Below are 17,241 nucleotides of genomic sequence, written 5' to 3' on the forward strand. Positions count from 1 at the left end.
ATATTTATAATCATTGATTTTTTAATCCGAGAATCAAATCTTATGTAATAAAATATAAAATTAATTACATTATCAATGATTTTTTTAATTAATAATTATTATTTTACTTATTTTTTAAACTGTAATTTTTCTCATTAAAAAAGTCAAATTCATGCATGTGAATATAATATTAATTGTTACTCTTATTTTTTTGTTATTGATTTTAGTAAATTTTTGTTTCTATTTGTTTATCATTTTTAAAATTTAAGACAATATTAGTTATTATTATTATTTTTTTTATCAATTATACTTTTATATTTTGTAACGACTTGCTATAGTTATCATATTTATAAATCAACTACTTCTAACAATAGAAATACAACTACTACTTAAGATTATATACTCATAATACATAAATATGTATATTATAGCATGTATATACGTAAATACAACTAAAACAACTATGCAAATATATGAACATTAATTTGATAAATATCGAATATAAATATCCTATGTTGTTGGTTAAATAATATTTATATATACCAATAAAATTATTCATTGACTACATCTCTAACAATATGACCTCATTGCAACTCCAAAAGCTCCCTCTAGCTAACTCTGCCTTGCTCTCATGAAAATTATGACTATCACAGTTTAAACCACATAGAAAACACGTAAATGTAAGTTAGATTTCAAAAACATGCAAGTATTGGAATAAACATTTATATTACTCATCATCATGTAAATCGAATAAAACATGCCACATGATTTACAACAGTTAACAAGTGACATATTACCAACATGTTTGAAAGCTAAACACCCAACCAAATTCAAACATTCATCACAATCATATAGTACAACAATATGCTTATTCAATGCATATGAACAACAATAACAACTCACATCGCACATTATATGCACTTAACAACTAATGTGTTGTCACATATTCACCTACAGAGATTTCCTAATACATTAGAAAAATCTAAGTGGCTTAACCTTACCAAACCAATCTAATCGCTTTCACACCCAATACGCCTGTTGGATCAACAACTAAAATGTGACCAATCCTTACCTCTGATTTCTAAGGTGTCGTACCTTACACTAGGAAAGTCTAGCTCCACCATCGAGAATAGTATAATTGGGTATAAGCGTACCATGACCTTGACATGTGTTACCAAGTCACATATAGAGTTAGCCCACTAACTATTCACAAGGAACCACACAACTTTTTCAATAATTAGTTAATAGTTTTAATCCTCAACTTTATATTTTACTTCACATTGACTAAGGACTTAGAAGAGACTCAGTAGAATTCATTCTAAGAGTTTCACACCTGCTCAAGGAAGATTTTCAATAATTGGCCTCCCAAAGCACCAAAATAAGATTTTTTTATATAAGATCTTCAACTTTCAAACAACACTCTCTCCTCTAAATCTAAATCAATTCTTTGACATAACAGATTGATATGGTATCATGTATGAGAATAAAATTCATCTAGCACAATCTGAGGTTGATTTTCTTGGACTATATTTTTTCCAAGGAACTTATCAACCTTAGCCTGACATAGCTAAAAAACTTCTCAATTTCTCGGATTAATCTTTGACAATAAAGTAGTTTCAACAATTTTTGGGGATTCTTAATTATATTTGGGACTTCATCCCTCGAGTAGCCAAGTATACTAGTTAACTATCAAAGCTATTGAAAAAGAATCATCCACCATGGGGACTAGAACAAACTCGACTTGTCCAAGAGTTAAAAAAGATTGTTCAAACTCTTATAGCATTGAAAACTCCTAAAGTAGGGGGAAAATCCTTTAAACTAATGCAAATGATCATTTTTTGAGAGTTGCTCTTATTGAGGAGATCAACAATAAGAAATTTTACTATGGACATGTCAATGGACAATTCAAAGAAGTGAAAAAGCATTATCACACTACCTTCAACGAAGTTTTGGCTATTAAAAATGGAGTTAAAAAAGTTTGATTTTTATTTAAGAGGATACCAATTTGAGGTTTAAATGGATAATTCATCTTTTTCAAAGATCTTGGAATTTAAAATCAAGATGTCTCCTAGTCCTCAAATTACCATATTAAAAGATTGGTTCTTAAGGTATGATTTTTTTTGTCAAACATATTAAAGGAAATAAGAATCTCACTCCTTATTTCCTCTTAAGGTATGGAAGAATGATTCAATTGATCACTATTACTCATAGTTTCCCCTTGATATTCATGGTGAAGCCTCTGCCAACTAAAGCCAAAGTAACTAAAGATTTCCCACTAGGATTAACACCTAGTTCACCTGATGGTATCCTATAGTATTCTTAATCTCATTATTAGTACTTCATACATGAAACTGTAAAGTACAAGCATACTCCACCTGCAATATTTAATCCTAAAACTCTTTTTGAACGAATCTTTGAGTTATTTTATGAACCATAATGGGATCTTTGTGAAGCCACACTTTGGCTTATTTGGTGTAACATCGTTCAGTATTCTATTCTGATTGTTGTAAAGACCAAAATAGCATATCAGATTCTCACATGTCCTTGCAAACAAGATTATTTCTTCTGGAATTTGTTATAATGGTTTTCTCCTTTATCTTGGTGGAGAAAAGATCTAAAAATGACCTTAGATCTTGAAGAAAGTATAGAAATTTCAAATGAGAAAATTAATAATTTGACTTCAATTATTATAGTGTTTTGTCCTTACTTTCAAAATCCAACCAAATAATTATGGTCCAAAAATGAAGTATATTTTTGGGGAAACTTTGAAGATTATCCTCGTGATCTATGAACTTCAACTTGTTTGACATCTATTTGAAATTAACAACTATCAACCTAAACAATCAGATCTCAATTAGGCAAGTTTGTCTCAAATACCCAATGATTGTTATCCCAACAACATGATAGTTCCTTTTGGTTCTTCATAAAAGACAAGATTTTTCAAGTCCACATTAGAAATCTATATTCTAGATGAAGAAAGTAGATGATTACAATGCATAGTTGATGAAATAAATAATGCATAAAACTATATATCCTTATCATCATCCTTTATATGGGAGACTGACTCAATTAGAGGTAAGACAATATATCTCTTTACTTTCGACCAAATCAAACTAAAGTGACAACTGTGTCTTCTAAGCATGCAAGAATCTCTAATGTTAAAAATGTCATGTAGATAAGGTTAGGTAAAAAAAACCTTATCATATCACTATACGTGTCATGTAAGTTATAATAAGGCTTTGTCAGTCACAAATAAAGTTAAGAAAGTGTCATATAAGTTAGGCAAGTGTCATGTAAGTTACAATAAGACTTTGTTAATCATAAATGAAGTTACACAAATGTCATATAATTTAGGTAAGTGTCATGAAATATGTTTTGTCTGTAGCGGACTTTCTCCTCTATAAATGGGCGATTGTAAGAAGGATCAAGGCAAGTATAGGTTGAATAAAATAAATGTTTCCTTTGAAAATGAGTTTATTCTAATCTTCTCATTCTCTCTAAAAACATATAGTATATTGTTCATATTATTAGTCTCCTACGTAGGTGTAAGTATACTCTACACTCTTCTCTTATGATGAGGATCTTTTGTATCAGAAAGCTTCTGAACTATGATCCAATTTAACGATTCTTTTGTTCTTGAGAAATATGCATATGATGCCTATAATAAGACATCATAGAGGACTCAAGTTTATCTCTAATCAGTGTTAAGTATGGTATTTGTCATAAGATTGAGAGGCTACTATCTAGTTGGAAGTTAAAAGAATCTCTTAAAATGTTTCTATCAAAGAATAACCCCTAAAAACGTTCTCGCACAAAATGGTTGTTTGCATTTAATATACAGGGATTAATTAAATATAAAAAATAAATTTCTAATTATTTTGCAATTTTCTTTGAATATATTTTGTAGAAGAAAAAAAGATTGTAAAAAAATTAAATATAAAAGAAAATACCTTTTAAAATTGAAATTAAATAAAAATAGCTTATACTTTACAAATAATCTTTAAAAGTAAATTATTTTTTATACATTCATAAAATCACTTTAAAAAAAAAGCATAACAAACACGCCTTTAACTTCAAATTAATATGCCTCAAAAGAGATTGTTCAAATAATTGATATGTAATTCGAAAATGTTATTCCCTATAAGTGTATTAATATTTATATTTTGTCATGTTTGTTTAATTAAAAGTGACAATACAACCTCCTCTTCACAAAAAAAAAAAAAGTGACAATACATTTAAAGTTGAGATTTTTTGTTAAGAAAGATGAAAATTAAGTACATTATATTAAATATGTATGCATCATTTAGCCAGTTAATTATTGATCTTAAATAGTGATAAATATTGGTGGAATTTAATTGTTGCCAGCTACATTTTTTCTCCGACTTGTGATATTTAATGGTTGTTTTATTTTGTTGCTTCACTAATAGTTCTTTCGTCGTCCAATTTGATCAAGATTGTACGGTGGAAAGTAACCAAATTCATTGAACTCCGCGAGCATAGCTGTGTAGACTCCGATGAAGGAATTTTCAAGAATAAATCCCTTTAAGTATTATTCTTTTTCTTAAATAATCGTAAAAAAATAAATTATATAAATAATTGACTAAAATATGTTTTATATCCTTCAAATTTAAGATAAAATTCTTTCAAATTTAAAATTATTTTTTTAATTCTTATAATTAAAAATATTATGTTAGTCCATCAGATCATAAATAACATATCTAAAAATAACATATTAAGACAATTATACAATATCATCCGGATATAATATAATGTTTTCACTATAGAAACACTGGAACGTAGATTTTATGTGACAGTACTTAATAGATTCCTTAATAAAATTTGAATATAAGGATTAAAACATTTTTTATTTAAAAATTACAGGGATTAAAAAGATCGATTTAAATTTGTGGGACTTAAAACATATTTAAACTCATAATTCTTAAGTATTTGTTCAGGACAACCTTAAGTACACTTACTAGGTCAAATATCCTTCCTAGAATTGAATACTCACTAGGAGCTAAATACTCCTACCCATAGACTATATTTTTATTATTGACAAATATCTCATCTATCAAGCTATGTGACATACGTACCAATTGGTATCCATTTAGGTAAAATTTTATATGATTTATTATTATCATTGCACCCATCTAGGTTTAGGGTCGATTGACCATGTTAGGTTAATCAAATGCTGATCAAGCTCATCATAAGAGGGTGATCGACTAATTTATCGTGTCGATTATGATGACTCAATTAAAACACACTATAAAGGATATTGTAACCTTATTGGTACGTAATCGATCTATCATATTTTATTGGCCAAATCGATCATTGCACAGTAAGGCTACCCTAATAAGTATGTGATAAACAATGACATAGTGATCTTGTAAGATAGACCTAATTTTCAAATCATTAGTCTTTTCATCTTTTAGACTCAAGACTAGGGGGCTATGTTACTCTTATAAGCCTAGGATCGACCAATAACGATACATTGTTCAAGACCGATAGACTTCATGTTAAGTAGATAGCCAACTGATGTGTCTCGCTAGTCATAATAACTCAAGTAAAGCGCCATATAAAACAAATTGTATCCTCCAAAGCCTTTGGCCGATCCACCTCCTAGGCCTGTGCACAATATAGTTATAAAAGTCACAACTATTACATAACATATAATCTTCACATTAAATATTAAATTAATGATTTTTTCACCCAAAAACAAGAAAATACATGAAAACAATGATTCCTTAACCATGCTCTTCCCACCACTAGCTAATCAATGTCAATTTCAACACTTCCTATAACACACTTCCCCCTTGATTCATCCACAATCTTGATATCAAGCTTCACTGGTTTCTCCACAACTGAACCAATGCCAAGTGAATACTTCATCATCACTACGTCCTTGCACGAGAATCATAATTATTCGAGATTATTTTCATAATATAACATTTCAACTTTAGCCTATTGTCATCCTTATCTCCGATCTTAAATAAATTTCTTCCAATTAAATCCACACGGTTTTTTTTTGGCAAGGAAGTTTGCGAACTTAGTAACTTTTATCTCTAAAAGAAACATTATGTTGACCATATCCTCACGCAGCATCTAGTGATTTGAGAATAAAGAAGTGTGAATTGAATTCAATTCTCACTTAAAGAAGAAGTCATTCTCATTTTGTCTATATTTAACACTTACTTTTTTTTTATTCTTTATTTTTTATATATACATATTTTAAAAATACTCCCCCAAATTAAAAAAAAAAGTTTACAAAAATTGTATAAGTTTAATGCCAATAAAACACTTTTCGATCCACTTGGTAGACGCATAACATCTCCTGAATTACTTTTGAATATGATTGAATGCATATTCATCTGTTTGGTAGGTGCTTTTTTAGACGATCCTCATCTTTTTTAAAAAGTATAAATTAAATTAAACTTTATTATAATAAATTTATGATAAAGACTTTTTTTAAAAAAAAGTTGCGAGGGAGATTGCAAATTTATGTGAAATAAATTAAAAATAACTATCTATAAGAAAAATAAAGGGAAAATATTAAATTATATCGATATAACTTTTATCAAATATTATGCTACTTAATAACTTTTAATTGGATTAGATTTTTTCAAAACTCACTGTTAGATTTTAAAATTTATTTTACTTGGATCATATATACAAATTTTGTATTAATTCAAGATTATTTAATAATTAACTTATATACATCAAAATCAACATATATAATGTATACTATTAAAAATATACTAAAATATAAATAACTTGATTACTTTCTTATTGTTATTGAATTTTCATAAAATTCAACATGAACGTTCAAATTAATAGAAAATTATAATTAAACAATTGGATTAATAAAATATAAAATTATCAAATGGTACAAATAAGTGTATAAATTACACCAATGTAATTTAACCTCTCTCCTAAGAAAATAAAATTTTAATTTACTACTAAAATATCATATATTTTAATTGAATTTAAATACATATGAGAAACGCTACTATATGAAATACTTGTCATACCGATTGATGAATGCTAACGAAGTTCTTTTTAACACTTTCTTAATCATTAATTAAATTATTTTTAACACTCTCTTAATCAATTTTTTTGTTAATTAATAATACAAAAACATTAAAGAAAATGTCATTAGTAATCTATCACCACCATCTTTCCTTCGAGTATAAAAAGTTTAAAACTTATTTTTCCCCCTATTTTTATGCCATTGTGATTCTTTAATTAGTGGTCTTCTTTTCAATTTGAACAAACATTATTTTTAGTGGATGATATATATAGTATTGCTAAAAAAGAAAATTAAAACATTAATGAATAAGATTATGAGAGCATAAAATAAATCATTATTCAATGATTTTGTATAAAAGTTATAGAATCCAAGAAAAAGTAAAGTTATACAATAACGAATAACGGTAAACGTAAGTTAAATTCTCGTAACATACATGGTAACGATATAATTTGGCCGAAAAAAGGGAAGATTGATTGTCTTTTATGATTGCGCGTTATCCTAAAGCGCACACTAATTTGATGAGAAGGACACGTGTCAAACGGAGGTGATTTGGGAAAATAGAAAATATGGAGAAAAAAACTCAAAACATGTACCTTTTGGCGCTCGATACGAAACGACACGTCACTTGGATCCACTTTTTCACACGTCAAACTCAAACCAATAATACGCTTAAAACCAATAATCTGCTTTTCACTCACCATTGTTGAACCTTCCCTTGTGTCTCTGTTTCGTTGACATGGTGAATATTCTTTCTCCCCTCTCTAAGAAAACTCTCTACTTATTTTTAATATTAAATTTAGATGCACCTTGTTATGCTTATACTTTTATTTTCTAATTAGATTAGACAATTCAATTTTTTAGAGCTCATTTTGCTTATCGTTATTGTAATTTATTTTTTCGATCATGATATTCAATAGGTGACTTCAAAATTTTGATGTTTCTATTAAGCGGATTGTTCGTTTCACCATAATGTGGTGATTGCTTGGGCTTTAAGCCAGTTGAGGGGATGATGAGATGATGAGATGAGCTATTCAGTTACGGCAAGTTTGAGATTTTAGATATTCCCCTTACGGAAGTCTTTTTGCATTGTGGGGTTCTCTCTCCTTCTTCCACCTTTTTAGAGTAAGTTTATCGTTTGAAAAATCTTCTTTGATAGAAAGCTGTTGCAATATTTTAATCAGAGAAATGAGGAATGTTTTAAATTATGATGCGGTTCTGTTTAGATCTTTGATATTGCGGATAATTGCTGACAAATGCAGTCAATGTGATCTGTGTGGAGAGTCCAAAAACCTTCATGTCGTCGGTGAAATTCATACGCGGGCAGTATTTTAAAACCTTAAAATATTGTTTGCTCGAAAGAGAACGAAGGAAAGGGAAGAAATTTTTATTTTTTATTTTTAAATTTTTTAGACGGTTACTCGTCAATTTTTTTAATATATTTATATTATTATATAAAATTATAAAGATAAAAAAAAATTAGTTTTCAAAATCCTTTTTCTATCTTCTCATATTAAAAAAAAGCTACCTCTTTTTTATTTTTTAACAAAACAAAATTTTTAACTTTTCAGTGTCTTCACCTACCTTCCCTCGAATGAATATATTAGTTGGGTGGTTGTGTTTCTTATTAGTTCTGTGATTTTCAGGTACAAGGGAAGACACTGAAGTAGCAAGAATATATTCTGAGTTTGCATGAGATGAAACGGCCTACTTTGACTCTGATAGTAGGACTTTGCTTAGGCTTTGTGACTGGGGTGGGTTTGGCAATTTCGATTGCAGTATGTGTCATATGTGGAAGGAAGCGCACAAAGGTTGGGAGGAGCAGTTCTCAGAATGCAGTGACCGTTCCTGTTAATGCCATAGCGGTTGATTCTCACTCAACATTATCGGACGGCCTGGAGTCTCCCAGAACATCTGAGTGGAGTAACACGCCTCTATGGTTGGAAAGACTAAGGAAGAAGAGCGCAGTGTCAGTATGTGGAATTCCCAAGTATTCTTACAAGTATGTTAACTTTTGTTGCACTATTGTTTCCTGCTTTTGTAGACTGTAAGTTTTTGTAAATTAATGTGCAGCCACTAGAATCTCTTGGCTTTTTAAACCATACTCACTATTAAAGTATGATAGATTATGCTTTTCTTAAGAGAGAGACGTTTGTACAAAAATAGTATTTCTGGAATCTGGATATATGCTTTTCTACTTTGGATTTCTGGAAGCAAATTAGTCCAACAATTGTGTATGGTAGACATAATTAAGGACTATGCGGTGACGCAAAGTGAGGATTAAAAAAAATGTTAGATTTAATGCTTCAATCAATGTTTTAAATTGGAGCTATGATTTTCTCGCGATTCTTGATATTGCAGAAATTCTGGTCAAATGTGACTGATGTACCAGCAATTGTGGTCATGTTGCAGGCGCAAAGGGCTCAAAAACTTTGACGTTAAGGCCAAAATAGCGGTCACTGACCGTATTTTAAAATCTTGGCTTCAAGTGAGAGCGTAATAAAATTGTCTAGATATTATAAATTATAAAATGTGAGATTGCACTAATGCAACTTCTCTGGCACATAAGAGGAAATCTATCCGGAAATAAAAAATGATTATGTGACATGACAGATTAGTAAATATATAATTCAGCGTGGAATTGTGAAAGAAAAGCACGGGGAGAGGGGGAGGTGGTTGATTTTAGGTTTTTGGATTGAATATATTGGGTCTTATATACATATATTAGTATCTTAGTGGCTGAAGTTGCCAAACATCTCTATTTTGCTTTTTAGTTGTTGCCATTAGTGCTGTGATTTTGCTCATTTTTAAATCTTTCGGTTTCTATGACCTTGTGACACCTTTTCCAGATATATACAAAAGGCTACTTCTAATTTCACAACCATCATAGGCAATGGAGCATTTGGTCCTGTTTATAAAGCTCAGATGTCCACAGGTGAGACAGTGGCAGTTAAAGTTCTTGGTACTAATTCAAGACAAGGAGAACAGGAATTTTTAACTGAGGTAATAATTGAGGATATGCTTAGGTTTCTATTAATGTGTCTGTATCCGTATGTCTGTATAAATTACTTTGAAAGTTTGTTTTTGTATTGAATGAGTAATTTTTTTTTTGTATGATAGTGTTGGTTAAGGATGTAACCTCCCAAAAGGATCCTCTGCAATGTGAATGTAACTGATTCTTTACCTTAAAAATATATCGGGGAATGCAAAACTAAACTATACATTAAAAGTTAATTTGGGTCAAAAACTCGCGGTGGTGCTGTATCTTTCTTTCTCCATTTAATGGAGGATTTTACTAATAATCTTTCACTCATTTTCCATATTATACACACACACACACTGCAGAATACCACTTTACCAAACTAATTGATCGTTGGTATATTCTAGAAATTTTACTTAAAACACATTATAATGTGCGGGAAGATAATGGGTTTGTGCATACTACATTTTCATAATTTTTTACAGTATGAAAATTTACTTTCAACAAAAATATCTCTAAATTTGAAAGGTATTTCTTAGTATGCAATTATACTGTTATCTTAACTTTTTTTCCCTTTCAAATATTTTGAATTTCAAACTGATAAAAATCTTCCAGATCACTTCCAGACTGGCATCTGAGTTGTGTATATAAGGTGTAATATGTACAAGACTTCAATTTTTCTCACACATTAATGTAATGCTGTGTCCTGTACTAGTTCTTGTACTTTATTTTCTCGTTGCAATAATGGTGGGAGGTTACTGTTATTCAATTACTCTACTGCTAACAACCTTTAATTTGCAATAAGATACTCAAACTGTTCTTTCCACATCTTTTCTTCCAGAGATTTACATATTGTCTGGCGATTTTAGATGGTAAGATGGTTAATATTCTTTCCTTTCCTGTTATCAGGTTTTATTACTTGGAAGATTACATCACAAAAACCTTGTGGATTTGGTGGGGTATGTGGCAGAAAGAAGACAACATATGCTTCTTTTCATTTACACGAGCAATGGCAGTCTTGCTTCCCATTTGTATGGTTAGAAAGAGAACAACTTTTTTCTTGTCATTTTATACTAGCATACAAAATTTGTTTTTATATTGCCCAATGGAGTAAACGTTCTCGGTGTCTAATGGTTACATTTTTTGTTCCTTAAAAAAATTAGTTTGACCTGATGAAGAGGTGATAAAGTTAAAACCACCGATAATTGCACTGATAAAATTAAAACATATATGATGTGTTAAAGTTAATCTGGTTATACATTGAATTGCTTTTCCATCAATTTTGACAGAGTCAACATATCATTATGCTTATTGAACAAAAAATAATTCTAGGAAACAAAATTTTTTATATTTTCTTCTAGAGCTTAGAAGAACTTTTACTTGCAATCTTCTTGTTCTCTATTTACTTATCTTTCTTTGTGTTGCTGATTTAGGAAAGCATGAGCCATTGAGCTGGGGTTTGAGGCTAAGCATAGCACTAGATGTTGCAAGGGGACTGGAATATCTACATTATGGGGTATATAGTACACTCAGATCTTAGTAACTAAATTGGTAAACTTACACATGGAGAAGATCTAATGGATTAAGTTTACTTTTGGTTTCTTATTTTTAAAAAACAACTTATTGCAGGCTTCTCCACCTGTTGTGCATCGTGACATCAAATCTTCCAACATACTTTTGGACCATTCTATGAGAGCCAAGGTAAGCTTTGCACATTTAGTTCGCACAAAGATGAAGAGGGATGTTCAATGCTGACGATACTTTAAAATGTTCATTTTGTGCATTATTAATGCTGGGAAATCTTTGTTTTTTGTTTTTTGTTTTTTTTTTCCTTGTTCTTTGTTCTTTCATTTATGCATTGCATTTCCCTCATTCTCCTTTTCTATATATTCATCAAAATGATACTAAGAATCTCTACTTTCTTCAAAACGTTGTTAGGAAGAACTAAACTCATAGTTTTCTTCATTCAAAGGAAGCTTTTCTGACAATGATACCTTATTTTGTAAATATGCTAATGCAGTTTTCCTTTTCCCTTATATCCCTTCACTTGTTTTTGTCCATATTGAAGCTTAAGCCTTTCTTTCCTATACATGTTTAACATCTATACTTAATTGGGCAGGTCACTGACTTCGGGCTCTCCAGACCAGAGATGATCAAACCTCGCACATCAAATATCAGAGGAACTTTCGGATATCTTGATCCTGAGTATTTGTCTACAAGAACCTTTACTAAGAAAAGTGATGTATATAGTTTTGGTGTACTACTATTTGAGCTTATCACTGGCAGGAATCCACAGCAAGGGCTCATGGAATATGTAAATCTAGTAAGAACAGTATCTGCATGTGGACTTCTATGTGTGTGCTTGTGCTGTGATGCATGCATGTATCTTGATGCATCTGAAAATGAGTAAAATACTAAGGATTGACATAACATTTCTTTCTGATTATGATTAGGCAGCAATGGAAGGTGAGGGTAAGGTTGGATGGGAAGAAATTGTTGACATGCAATTAAACGGAAAGTATGATTTGCATAATCTTAATGACTTGGCTTCACTTGCATTCAAATGTGTTAATGAAGTCTCTAAAAGCCGACCTCCGATGTACGACATTGTTCAAGAATTATCTCAGCTTCGTAAGAGGCATAGTAAAAATCATAGTCGAGCATCTTCTGATGCATTAAAGGAAGTCTCCATTGAAGTGGACCAGCTTGAAACTGACAAGTTTTCAACAATTGAGAGTACAAAGATGCTGCGCAGATTACATAGCCGATGATTTTTATGAGTTTGCTAGTGCTTTTGGAGTTTTTTTTCTTTTGTTCACTTAACGATTTAACTTCTTTACCACACTAGAACTATGAGATAGATGATTGCATAGCCGATTAATCCGTGAATCTGCTAGTGCTTTTGGATGCGAAATTAGTATATGCATTTTATTTTGTTTACTTAGCAATTCAAATTGTGAAATAGATGGGGTATAATATCGTGATTTTGTTAGGGGAATCCCGAATCCTACACACAAGTTCAATAAGTAAAAAGTATAGGTGGGGAGTGTGAGGGTTAAAAAAAGTATGTTGAGTAAACTTCATGGTTCGCGAGCATGCAAAAAAATGACTTATTTTCATCGTTCATAACTTTTCACCTCATCGCGAGCCTATTCTCGTGACAGTATAATCATTTGTAAGAAAGTTAATTGCTTACAGTGATTACCGATATGATAGTTATCAGATATAAAAAGGAATTAAATATATTTTTAGTCCCTCGTATTTAAGGTATCTGTCTTTGGTCTCTCAAATTTAAAATTATTGTTTTTAGTTCTTGTAATTTCAAAAAAATTTATTTTAATCTTTATATTCAAATTTTGTTAAGAAATTTATCAAACATTATTACATAAGATCTATCTATTAGTGTCCTTATTAGTGAAAATATCATATTAAATCTAGTTGATATTGCATAACTGTCTTAATTAGTCACTTTCAAATATGTTATTGGTGATCTAAGAGACTAAAATAAAATTTTTAAAAATTTAAGAGACTAAAAATAACAATTTTAAATTTGAGAGACAAAAATAAATTTATCTTAAATTTAAAGGACTAAAAACATATTTAAGCCTATAAAGAGGCTTTAATTAAAAACATGATATTGAACCAAATTGAATTGAATCGGACATGATATTGTATTTTAACTAATTCAAATTGCAACACAAGTTTTACTTTTTTCGAATAAGATGATTTTATGCCTAAAATCCGATCTAAATCGAATGAGGAAAAGCCCTTATGTCCAAATGAGTTTCTGATGAGCATGCCTGATTATTTAAGCACTTATTATATGCGCTTGTAGTAAAATCATGGAGAGAAAATTTAAGCAAAAAGCATATTAAAATCCAAACTCAATAGTGATTGAGCTCTCTTTTTAACAAACTGGGAATATCATAGATTGTAATTTAAGGAGGTGGTAATACAGTAGTGGATCGACAGTGACGAACCTACTATTCCCCTCGATTTATTCGCAAACTGCTACTACATAACAAGCTGAGAGTTTGCTAGACCAATAAAATTTTCAAAATTCAGTTCTTTAAGGCCCCTTTGCTCCGCAAGTACTCCAGAGTCAGATCATAAATCTCTTCAATCCCATACTTGAAACTGAATCCTTCTTTGACAAGCTTTTCAGAAGAGATTACCAACTTTGCCTTTGAGGGACAATCATCAAATCTGCAATTAGAAAATATACTTGTCTTAGAAAGAAACAGAGACATTTTCAACGGTTTGGGTAAGGAAGCAATCAGAATCAGTTACATCAAGGGTTAAAACATTAGTGCAGTATGAAGCCAAATCAACACAATGTAGATTCCTAATGCATGTCCATATAATTGGTTGAAACCAATACAAATGCAGAGAAATTCTGTGACAGATAGATATTGTATACGACATATAAATCCATAAAATTGTGCTTCTTATTTCTTTGACTTTAATCTCGCATCACAATATTTAATCTATAACTAAGGAAAGGGGTTCCGTGAATAAACAATAAAATGAAAAAGGGAATTGACCTTTGGTTAAACATTTCACACCAAATGTGAGGTTAGAAGCTTACTCAGTTTGAATTTTATACTGAGGGTATCTTTTGCTTAGAAACTTTGCAAGCTCAGGAACACTGGTATTGTGAGCACAGACAATGTAACGGCCAGAAGCTGATTCTTTCTCTGCCACAAATATATGTGCTCGGCAAATATCCTCCACATGAGTGATGGATATTGAACCTGACAGTAACTGCATGCCTTTCATAGCGTTTATGAGGAAATCATTGCCTGCAAGGTATAAATAAAGGTGCCATTGAAACATACATGGGTCATTCACTATGATGCTTTAAAAATTCAAGTACTTGACACGTCTAGAAAGTGCTTAAACCAGTAGATTTTGCAGATTTGAACCTGTTATGAGGGAGGTGGCCAGGCCAACACTTGATGGGATGTCAGGAGTGAGAGAAGGACCAGTTGTGAGAGTAGGTATCACAGTGATGAGATCAATGTGGTTTTCTTCAGCAAACTTCCATGCTTCCTTCTCTGCTAGTGTTTTGGAGACAGGATACCCCTGCATGTTTGGATGAACACTTTACTTCATAGTCTATCCAATTAGTACTAATCTTTTCTAACTACAAATAGCAATGAGGCAAGGCAGTGTGAAGAGTCATCCCTCATCTCCATCCCCATAAGCGTGTTTAGATTCATGTTGGATCATTCTAAATCACGTTAAAATACCAGTTAACGTGATTGTAGATAAATATTCACACATTTGGTCCCATGTTGAAGAATTGATTCCGAGTCTAAAATTGATTATGGGTCTGTTTGGGTAAACATTCTCAGAAGTACTTCTAAGAGAGAAAAATGAAAAGAAAAAAAAAAGTTTCTTCATAAGCTAAAATTAGCCTAAACTTAGGTTAATTTGTAGAAGTTTTTTCCAATTAGTTTCTTTAAAGTCTTATTTTTAATTTATGTATAATCTAGTTTTAGTTTATGGAGAAACTTTTTTCAATTTTACTTCCTATTTTTTTCTCTTAGAGGTACTTTTGGAGAATTTATCCAAACAACCTCTATGAGTTTAAGCAAATTTAGGTAAATTTTGCTTTGTGTAAGAGCTTTTATATTGAGCTGGTCTTAAGAGTAAAATCATCCAAACATAAATCACTTATTTTCAAAATTAATTTTAACCAAAATCAATTTCATTCAAAATCAATTTTGCAAACTCTAACCCAAACACACACTAAATAAGGTTAGACTTTTACCCAAGTGGGTGGCTTTGCATTTGTCAAGAACTCAACATCAGTCCAGTTGCTTTCATCCATAACCAGATCAGTCCCCTTGAGTTCGTTTATGGTTACTGCAGCTGCAGAAGACGTTAAGATAACTCGTTTAACTCCTTTTCCTCGCGCACATGCTTTCAACACATTCAATACTCCTGAGATTGCAGGCTTGATCATGTCATTCTGAATAGTAATTGCAAAAGAATTTCCTCATTAGTTTCTCTCTTTTCAACACATATGTATGTGTAAGAGCATTCAATTTGGTTGTTAAGTTTATAATGCAGTTTCTAGTTCAGTGTCCAATCTACCTCAGGATCTTCAGATGCAAAGTTGACAGGTGTAGCAAGCTGGAAGACAAGTTCACAGCCTGCTATCGGGGCATCGAAATCATTTTCAGCTGTTAATTCTGCTCCAAATATTTTCAATTCGCCCAAACTTTGCAGTGCCAAAAGGTGAGATATCTTCTTAGAATTATCTGCACAAACACCAACATAAGAACTTCTGTTCATAATAAAACTACATTTGGACTCTCATTCTTCCACACAATTTCAGAAGGGTAATCGGCTTATTACTTCTTGTCATAGTCTACCAACTAGTCTTTTTTTTTTTTTTTTTTTTTTTTTTTTTTTTTTTTTTTGTATCATGGTATTGGGAAGAATATCTCTGGCTTTGCTGGAAATAGTCTCCGTTAGGGACTAGTACTTCTTGTCATAGTCTACCAACTATATTAAGATTATCTCTTCTAATATCATCTTTTTATTAGATCTAAGATTCGAATTTAAGTCCTTGAGACAAGACTAACTACAACACCTGTCGGACCAACTAGTCTTAAAAGTACCTTTTCGTAGCTTTTGTTTTCAGTTTTTATTAGTACAAAAACAAAAGGCTATGAAAGAACTTTAGACAATAACAAGAGCAAGGAAGAATACCTAACAAATTGTACCTTTAAATTGCATAAATAAAATTATTAAGGTCAAGTATAGTTTTCAAAATGTTACCATTTTTTCTCCTCTTTTTATCACTCATGTCGCTTTCTAATCACAGTAGAGAGAAATACACATGTTCAGGATGGTCTTATCAGACAAATGAGTCTCAGCTACTAAGAATTAAAATAGGTGTGAAGAAGATTTAATTCTATTTTCTCCAACTTAAATTTTCTTTTCCACCCTCGAAACAAGCATTATATATATATAAGTTTTTGCCCTTAAAATATTTTCTTGACAAAATAAAACAATTTTACTTCATAGGGAGAGGAAGAGACCTGGGTCTCTAACAGTGGTATTGACAGCATAACCCTTTTGAAGCAACTGCTTGACCAACAAAGAAGCCATAAATCCACTGCCACCGATCACACATGCTTTCTTTCCGATTGGCTTGATGCTTGCCATGTTCTCTCTTTCACACACTTCAAACTTGAAAGAATGAAACTTACTCTTAGGACAGTTTTTTGGTCCTCCCTGAGTA

At 31.0% G+C, this 17,241-nt stretch overlaps 2 protein-coding genes across 4 annotated transcripts; one reads left to right on the plus strand and one right to left on the minus strand.

Annotated features, from left to right (window-relative positions):
• The first annotated feature begins 7,597 nt into the window (after positions 1-7,597).
• LOC109817863 (calcium/calmodulin-regulated receptor-like kinase 1) lies at positions 7,598-12,923 on the plus strand. Of its 3 annotated transcripts, none has more exons than XM_083068642.1 (9): positions 7,598-7,745; positions 7,924-8,128; positions 8,230-9,005; positions 9,853-10,006; positions 10,893-11,019; positions 11,417-11,499; positions 11,613-11,684; positions 12,103-12,306; positions 12,437-12,923. In XM_083068642.1, the coding sequence occupies exons 3-9, from the start codon at positions 8,701-8,703 to the stop codon at positions 12,752-12,754; spliced, it is 1,263 nt and encodes a 420-aa protein (XP_082924768.1). In that variant the 5' UTR covers positions 7,598-7,745; positions 7,924-8,128; positions 8,230-8,700; the 3' UTR covers positions 12,755-12,923. The 3 variants fall into 3 exon arrangements, with proteins under 3 accessions (XP_082924768.1, XP_082924766.1, XP_020238800.1); XM_083068640.1 differs by having other exon boundaries at positions 8,266-9,005; XM_020383211.3 differs by having other exon boundaries at positions 8,650-9,005.
• A 931-nt stretch (positions 12,924-13,854) lies between these two features.
• Positions 13,855-17,241, minus strand: LOC109794672 (anthocyanidin reductase ((2S)-flavan-3-ol-forming)). The gene is made up of 6 exons (XM_083068643.1): positions 17,039-17,241; positions 16,086-16,252; positions 15,760-15,960; positions 14,909-15,068; positions 14,572-14,785; positions 13,855-14,189 (listed from the first exon to the last, which is right to left on the minus strand). Exons 1-6 carry the CDS (start codon positions 17,163-17,165, stop codon positions 14,045-14,047), a joined length of 1,014 nt encoding a protein of 337 aa, XP_082924769.1. The 5' UTR covers positions 17,166-17,241; the 3' UTR covers positions 13,855-14,044.

Source organism: Cajanus cajan, chromosome 2 (assembly GCF_000230855.2).
Source record: "Cajanus cajan strain Asha chromosome 2, NIPB_CcT2T_4, whole genome shotgun sequence".
Taxonomy (NCBI): domain Eukaryota; kingdom Viridiplantae; phylum Streptophyta; class Magnoliopsida; order Fabales; family Fabaceae; genus Cajanus; species Cajanus cajan.